This window comes from Corylus avellana, chromosome 5 (assembly GCF_965113065.1).
Source record: "Corylus avellana chromosome 5, dhCorAvel1.hap1.2, whole genome shotgun sequence".
In the NCBI taxonomy this organism is placed as follows: Eukaryota; Viridiplantae; Streptophyta; class Magnoliopsida; order Fagales; family Betulaceae; genus Corylus; species Corylus avellana.
In genome coordinates, this window is record NC_142494.1 from 946,502 (window position 1) to 955,412 (window position 8,911).

An 8,911-nucleotide genomic window follows, 5' to 3' on the forward strand; every position below is an offset into this window, starting at 1 on the left:
TTTTTACATTAGCTTGTCAATTCGTAGTAATGCCATTTACATTAGCTTGTCAATTGTTGCGGCCACACCAACCCCAAGGCATTCCTCCCAATTTTCCATGAGGATTGAAAAAGAAAGCTATTTACATTTGCTTTTACATTAGGTTTTGACTAAAAGAAAGCTTCCTTGCTAAATAAATCATTGCAAGCATTTTACAAATTTGCTAGTTTCTTTCTAAAGTCTACTCAAATACACCGAAACACTAGATATATAGCTTGAAAAAAAAAAAAAAAAGAAAAAAAAAATTTCATTAACTTTTTTTTACACGACTGTATAAATCGATTGAGCTATCCCTTAGTAGGGGTGCAAAGGCGGGCGGTTAAAAAACCGCCCGCTAACCGCTAACCGCTATAACCGCCAACCGCCTAACAGCCTAACCGTCTAACCGCATTAACCGCTAACCGCCTAACCGCCATAACCGCCTAGCGGTTAGCGGTTAGCGGTTATTGGGTCTACTAACCGTAACCGCTAACCGCTAACCGCCTTTTTATATAATATATTTTTATAATTATAATTATAAAAATATTTATACATATAACATAATCACTTGATCATTAAATCACAATTTTTTTAAAAAATAATTAAATCACAATTTGAGTATTAATATATTATCACTATAATTTATATGATTATATCATATAATCACTTGATCATTAAATCACAATTTTTTTTTAAAAATAATTAAATCACAATTTGAGTATTAATATATTATCACTATAATTTATATGATTATATCACATGAGATTGATTATTAAATCATTTGATTATATAATAACAAATTATACATATATAATATGACATAACTCATAAGTATACCAATTCATACTAATACAACAATTAAATATCTAGAAACTTATTTCCAATGTATATTATAAACCTATAAGTCTATATAAGTCTACATATATATATGAATAATATAAATGTATAATATCAATAGTTAATCATATGATTCAATGACAATTCAAATACTTTATTCAAAACTTCAAGTGAATCATATTATTAATGTACAATGATGATATGATTCGTATAATATCAAATTAAGTAATTGACATTGGATTAAACAATGACCAATGTGCTACTTATAAACATAATTTAAGTATTAATGTATTATCATTATAATTTTAGTAATTTATATATTATCACTATAATTGATATGATTATATCACATGATGGCTTGATCATTAAATCATATGATTATATAATAATAAATAATACATATATAATATGACATAACTCATAAGTCATAAGTCTACAAGTTAATCATATGATTCATGTACAATGATAATCACAATTGATTCAATTGAATTAAACAATATGTTACTTATAACTACAAGTCTACAATTTAATTAAAGCATTATTAGATACTTTAGGAATTTAGGATTTAGGAGTTTGAACATTACCATTTACCATTAGATATTAAGTTCAATTCAAAGAAAAAAGATTATAAATAAATATGATAATAATTTAAATAATTAATCATATGAATCATATGATATAATTTAATGAGACTATATGATTATATAATATCAAATTAAGTAATTGACATTAGATTCAACAATGTGTTACTTATAATCACAATTGAAGTATTAATGTATTTTTTGGACATTTTTTAGAAAAAGAAATTTAACCATTTTTTGAAAGAAAAAAAAAAGAAAATTAACAATTTTGAACAATTTTGAATTTTATATATATATATATATATATATATATATATATATATATAGTTATATTATATGCATATTGAATAATATAAATGTATAAGATAAATACTTAACTATATGATCCAATTACAATTCCAATACTTAATCAATTATTCATGTACAATGACAATGACAATGTGATTCATATAATATCAAATTAAGTAATTGACATTCGATTAAACAATGTGTTACTTATAACTACAATTGAAGTATTTTTGTTTGTTTGTAAGTTTATAAGATCAACACTTAATCATATGATCCAATGACAATTCAAATATTTAATCATAATATTTATATACAATGACAATGTGATTCATAAAATGTCAAATTAAGCAATTAGCATTAGATTCAACAATTACTTATAACAACAATTTAAGTATTAATATATTTTTCATTTTTTTGAACACTATTTTGACAATTTTTAAACCATTTTATGAAAAAAGAAATTGAACCATTTTTTGACCAATTTTTTGAACCATTTGTTGAACAATTTTTTAAAATTGAACAAGCCAAAACTACGTCGTTTTAATACCCATATATATTCATCTCTTCCTAACCTTAAACTAAACGAAGATTATTATTTTTTGAATTGTCATAGTATTTTAATTACAAAACAATTATATTAAGCACGTTTTGATATGTGTACATGCTTGTTCCCTAATATTATTATGTTTAATATTATAACTTTTCTTCTTTTGATGTCCACAGGATTTGCTAGAGGACCAAATGAGAAAATTGATGAAGTTTTAATGTTTTATTTGACTATTTGTATCATTTAATGTTTTATTTGAACTTATTTTATATGCTTTGTGTTGAACTTTTTTTATATTTTTTTTATATGTTGTGACAGTTATCTGAATTCTGAACTTTTTTTTGTATGTTGTGTTGAATTTTTTTTTTTCCTAAAAAAAAAAAGTTAACGAGTTATGATTTAAGATTTAAGGAATTTTTTTTTTTAAGTGCAAGTAAATGTAAATTTTGGGTCAAATATTTTTGATTTTTCAATATGGGCTCTTTTTATAGCAATTGGGCCCAAGAAGATATTAAAAATACAAGAAAAAAAAATGAGGGTAAAAAAAAGCCCAAAAAAATAAGCCCAAAAAGCCCAATTTTAAAAAAGCGGTTAGCGGGCGGTTATCTATTTCACTAACCGCTAACCGGCCACTAACCGCTAACCGCTAACCGCCTAGCGGTTAGCGGTTGCGGTTAGTGAAATTTACTAACCGTAACCGCCTTTGCACCCCTATCCCTTAGAGACAAATTTCCATTAACTTAATTATCGGTTCTTAAGGCCAACTTTTCAAACCACCTCATAAACCTCCATTAAATGCACCAACTTATGCGGATGTGTTGCACACGTTCCTTTCTTTTTTCTTTTCTTTTTTTTTTTCTTTTTTTCTCTCTACATTGCTTTTTGAATTCTAAATTATGAGTTCAATTAGAATATATATATATATATATATTAAAATTGAACAATCAGATTAGTCGTAATTTTTTAATTTCCTTCTTATAGTTTAGGAATTATCTTTTATATATCTTAACACCTGGATTAAAAATAAATTAGATCCTTAATTTTTTTTGCTTTAGCCCTGCCGCCCGGAATGATAATACATATGATGTAATTACTTTTGTTTTCCACAATCAAATCATTTAAATCGGCTTAATTGTAGTCAACCCCTCTATTTAATATTTTTTCATCACTGCATGAATTTATAACCAGACTTAACAAGTTGGAATATCGTGTCATTACTCAATACAAGCAACAGAGGTTTTCAAGTGTTCCAAAAGACTGCCATGAACATAGCCCCACCACCTGTCTAATGCAATTATGCATGTATGCATGTATGCATGTTTTTTTCCCATAATATTTTGGATTTCATTTAATTATTTGTTACTCACAAAATTCTAAAATTCACCTGCTTAATTAATCCTAGTAAGATTTCCAGTAATATTGGTTTTCGTAAAAAGATTGGAAAATGGAATAAATTGGACAATTCCTGCCCCCGGGTTAACAAGTTTTCTTGAGAATTAAATAACTAAAATTGGGGAGATGTGCATATTTATTGATGAGTGTTTGAATATGACTTGAGAAAGATTCAGACGCAATAAGACAGCTGCAGTTGTCCACTGCATTTCTTTACAAAAAAACAAACAACAAACCACAACTTTCAAAGAATAAACTGATGAGCGAAAACAGAGTACAGGCTGTTTAGGAATTAAATTACACAATACTAAAATACATCACACAAACAAGCCACTCATAATTTGAAAAAACAGGAATGTTTGAAATTACAGCTCTGGTTTCTTTTCTCAACAAATTAAAAAATATTACTAACAAAACTCTTGTTGTTTAACATTTGTTCACCCATGTTGCGCCGCGTGAGATTTTTGTGAACTGTCGTGTCACCTGGGTTTTTAAGAAGTTGTAGTATCAAAGCATTTTTTTTTCCCTGCTTCCACTTCTTTTAATTGAATCTATTAATTAGAATGACTGAACATCAATGGCAATGCAGAGTTCGTTTGAGGTGGTACCTGAATATAAAACTATATTGAAAATTAGGATCAAGGTGCGTACGTCCAAGTGGTAATTCTTATCCAATGTCAAAAGAAACACATAATTTTTTTCTTCATATAAAAAATGGTTAGCTATATTCCTTTTGCAGCTAGCATCAATCAAACTTAACACAATTTAGTCCTTCTTTTTCCCCCATGTTTTATTTTTTTTGGGGGATAGTCAAAGCTGAAATAGAATGAACTTTTGTTTGAACAAAGTCTGAAGACACATCGAAAATGTGTTTGCTTGAACATAGAGTGATACAAATTAGGAAGACCTGAACAAAACAAACAAGCCATGCATGTGGGTAGAAATGGTTGTATTTTTTTTCTGTATGGTTTTGTTGTTCTTGGATTGGGATGGTTTTGCTGGGCATTTCTTGTTTTCTGTATTTCTTTTGGAAGGAAGGTTCCTGATTGGATATACCAAGTGATTGTAAACGCAAATACAACCAAATATTCTAGGGATTACTTCTGACATGGGCACCTTTTTACCCAGTACAATTTTTTTTTCCCAGGATTTCAAATGCAAGGTAAATAGCACGATGGATGTGTAAAATTTTGCTGATGAACTAAAAGATAAATCATTGAAACAAGAAACCATCTAAAGAATGTAAAGAAACAACAAATAATGTATTCAGAACCTGTAATTTGAGATGCCATTAGAATTTCTATATCAAATGCAAGAGGGTGGAAACCTTTGGATAAGTAATGCAATCTATATATAAAAGATCCCACCAAAGCATTTTACATACGAACATCTTAATGCCACACTAATCCAAAGTACTACACCAAAACAATAATGAAAAAGGAAAGAAACACATTACACACAGAGAAATAAGATTAAAAGTAGAAAACACGGGTCTAATAATACATAAATTGCTTTGGAAAGGTATCTTGCACAAACTATTTTATTTAATTTCTGCGTCTCCTCCCACTCACTGGCCTTATTCGTAGGGTCTTCATTAACCAATCATGTTTCCTTGCGATCACTATTGGCCCAATTATTACTCCAACAACAAATCCAAATACATATCCAATCACAACTATTTTCCAACCAAATTCAAATGGTGATCCAATGTCTTGACTTTCTTGAAAGATTGAAGGGTAAGAAGGTGGCTCATTAGAATTCCCACATTTCCTTGTCAATGGTCTTCCACACAATCCTGGATTCCCCTGAAATGATTTGTTTTCAAATGTATCGAATTGCCTCCCTTGTGGTATAGGTCCCATGAGATTGTTACGGGAAACATTGAGGAATCCTAAGAAAGTAAGTTGTGTTAATTGTTGTGGAATCTCCCCTGATAATTTATTATGAGAAAGATCCAATGCTTCCAACTCTGTAAGATTTCCTAAAGAGGATGAGATGTGACCAATAAGAGCATTATTAGAAAGATTGAGCAATTGAGCTCCCTTTAAATTTCCAATAGATTTAGGTATCTCTCCAACAAATTTATTGCTTGAGAAATCAATGGCTATGAGCAATTCTTGGACCTTCTCGTAGAACAAATTATTGCCTTTGTTTGTCATCATCATAGAGTAACTATAAGCCTGGAGCCAATAGGAATACCCAAAACCTTTTTGCTTTTGAAAGTCTGAGTATTCTTGAATATATGTTGACAGAAGCACATTCTCAAAACTTTTGGCCTTCCAATTTTCAAGAAGTCTCAATGGTAGCTTTCCCATAAAATCATTGTGGGAGATGTCAAGGATTCGCAAGTTGGGAAACTTAAAATAGGTTTGAGGTGTCCCCATTGAACCATTGAATTTGTTTGACCGTAAAATAAGGACCTCTAAATTTGGAAGATGTCCCAACCAAAATGGAAATCTACCAATGAATTGGTTATCATTAAGATCAAGGACCCTGAGCCATGTACACTTGGCCAGCAATCTCGGTAAATGCCCTTGGAATTTGTTTTGACTGAAATTTATTATCCTCAATTGGCCTCCTCCTATCCAAGTCTCTGGAATGCTTCCTTGAAATTTGTTTCTTCGCAAATCAAGTACTGATAGTGAAGCACCAAAGTTGTCTAAGCAGTGCGGAAGTGAACCACTTAAGTTGTTATTTGCCAAATCAAGGACTTGAAGAAAAATCAAAGTGCAAAACAATTTCGGAACATTTCCAGTCAATGAATTATTTGAAATATCGAAATGCAAAGTGGCGACTGGTGGAATAGGAAGTGATCCTTGGAGCGAGTTTGACTCAAGATCAAGAACTTGTAGACTCGCGGTGCTTTTGTTCCACATCCATTCTGGGACTTGGCCATGAATCTTGTTGTTGGAGAGGTTTAAAAACACCAATTCATCTTGGTCTCTAAGAAAATTTGGAAATTTGCTCAAGTTGCACGAAGAAAATCCTAAAACTTGAAACTTTTGAAGAGTTGCATTGGCACTGGTTTCTTTAGTAAGTAAAGATAATTGATTACCAGAAATATCCAATGCAATTAAATGTTTGAGCTTAACAAACTCGGCAAACTCCACAATACCGTTAAGGTAGTTCTCAGAAAGATAAAGAACTTGAAGATTCTTGAAGTTGAAGACTGAGTTTGAAATTTGACCATGAAGTTTGTTGGTGGAAATGTCCAAGAAAAGTAATTGTGTGAGGTTCCTCGGCCCAAAAGTAACTGGGCCAGTTAACTGATTGTTGCTCAAGTTAATGGCTTCCAATTGTGTCTCATTTATAAGGCCTAAATGCAATTCACCACTCAAAAGGTTATCCTCTAGATAAATGACAACTAGTTGTGGCAAGTTTACAAGCTTAGTAGGAATTGGACCTGTCAATTGATTGAATGAAATGTCTAAAAAAGAGAGTTGAGCAAGATTTCCAAGTGAAGGCGGGATGTTACCCACAAAAGAGTTCATCGAAAGGCCAAGATAAGTGAGTTTAGTAAGGTTTCCAAGGGAAGACGGGACGTTACCCACAAAAGAGTTACGTTCAAGGGCAAGTTCAGTGAGTTTAGTAAGGTTACCAAGTGAAGATGGAATAGACCCCGAAAAATTGCAATCCCACAGAGACAAGTCATTCAGAAATCCAAGGTTTCCCATGGAAGCGGGTAGTTCCCTTGAGAAACTCGTGGCTGCGAGATTCAATGCTTCAAGCGGACTACTCCATGTAAAGTCAGGCAAACAACCGGTGAGGCCTTCATTGCCAATTGCAGAAAGAACTCGCAAATTTGATAGCTTAAAGATGCCTAATGGAAATTCCCCGTGCAAACCACATCCACCAAGAGAGAGGAATGTTAACAAAGACAAGTTTGCCAAAATATTAGGTACCGTAGAGCTAATGTCCACCCCACTCAAATCAAGCTTTTGTAGGCGAGTCAAATTTCCAACTAGGCTTCTTAGGCTGGGCTTTTTGAGTTCCAAATGGGGATATCCAAGAAGGGGGATATCATGATAGTCTTGAGATAAATCGAGGGATGACAAGTGCGACAATTGTGAAATTTCTAACGGAATTTGACCATGAAAGTTAGACCAAGAGAGATTGAGATGTGTTAGTCTTGGAAGATCACGTACCTGGTGTGGGATATGAGAGTAGTTAAAGTCATTGAAGGCAAGGTTAAGCCTTTGGAGATGAACAAGACGGAAAAGGCTGCTAGTGGAGTTAATAGAACCATATAGACAGCTACTACTGAGTTCGAGCCCAATTACATGACCCGTGTCCTTGTCGCACTCCACCCCATCCCATGAGCAGCAGTCACTTTTGTCTCCTTCTACTGTCCAAGACCCAACCTTTTGACAATGAGGATAATCAGGTGGAAAATCAAACCACGACTTCATTGATGCAGATTTATGGATGATAAAGCTTTGCTTGAATTGCAACAAGGCAGAGCTCTGATCATGATGGCACGGGGGTTGCATAAAAGGAGAAGATTGACCAACTATAAGATGTAACCGTGAAAGTAAGAAAAACAAGGCCATGAAAATGAAGAGAGAAAGCGAGAAACCCATTGTGTTATATCACTGTTGGATATGCTTGGTAAATGGTAATGAAGCTCATAATAAGGAGAGAGCTTTAATTTATAGGCTGGATTTCGATTTCGCTTGGCGTTGCAAGCTTTTGCGAGTATGTCCAGAACTGTGCAAAGAAATGATGTGTCGGCCAGATGGTATGTACGGGCATCTATAATTGAGTCTTTTGGTCATCAAATGAATAAATAAAAATTAGAAGGGCCTAGAACTGGTACTCCAAATTAAGCTGAATAGGATCAGTCTTGCGCTAGCTTGAGTAATATTCCTAAACCCTTTTTTTTTTTTTTTTTTTTTTTTTGTGTATGTTTTTCTTGTGCTCCAAAATTTATATGACTTTTAAATTATTATTAGATTTATGGTAAATTATTATTGATTTTTTTTTTTAAAAAAAAAAAATAACACTTTCAGTCATAATTATGAGCATTATTTTATAATTAATAGTTAAGTGCGCGCGCGTGACACGCCTCGTCAATTGGCGTCTTTTTATCTCATTTCCAACTTTTAATTATCTAATTGCCTGATTTTCTGTCATGATAACAATGATATTCAAGAAGGGGTCACAACTAATATCCACGATTAAATGGATCTTATCCCATGTACACTTTGATTTTACATCCATTATGGAATAAGTTTTGTGGTGATAACAT

General features: G+C 32.0%; 1 protein-coding gene across 1 annotated transcript; it reads right to left on the bottom strand.

Annotated features, from left to right (window-relative positions):
* Nucleotides 1-5,033: 5,033 nt before the first annotated feature.
* Nucleotides 5,034-8,243, bottom strand: LOC132183396 (uncharacterized). Its single transcript, XM_088516885.1, has 3 exons — nt 7,029-8,243; nt 6,760-6,965; nt 5,034-6,606 (listed from the first exon to the last, which is right to left on the bottom strand). The coding sequence occupies exons 1-3, from the start codon at nt 8,241-8,243 to the stop codon at nt 5,208-5,210; spliced, it is 2,820 nt and encodes a 939-aa protein (XP_088373011.1). The 3' UTR covers nt 5,034-5,207.
* Between the last annotated feature and the right edge of the window lie 668 nt (nt 8,244-8,911).

Bases quoted from the DNA above. Each gene is read 5' to 3' on its own strand.
- LOC132183396 (XM_088516885.1), bottom strand. From the start codon at position 8,243: ATGGGTTTCTCGCTTTCTCTCTTCATTTTCATGGCCTTGTTTTTCTTA. The intron at 6,966-7,028 runs GTTGTCATTTAT...CTTATAAATGAG, and splicing joins TTGTAAACTTGCCACAACTA to ACACAATTGGAAGCCATTAA. The intron at 6,607-6,759 runs GTTTGTTAAGCT...AAATTTTCTTAG, and splicing joins GGTATTGTGGAGTTTGCCGA to AGACCAAGATGAATTGGTGT.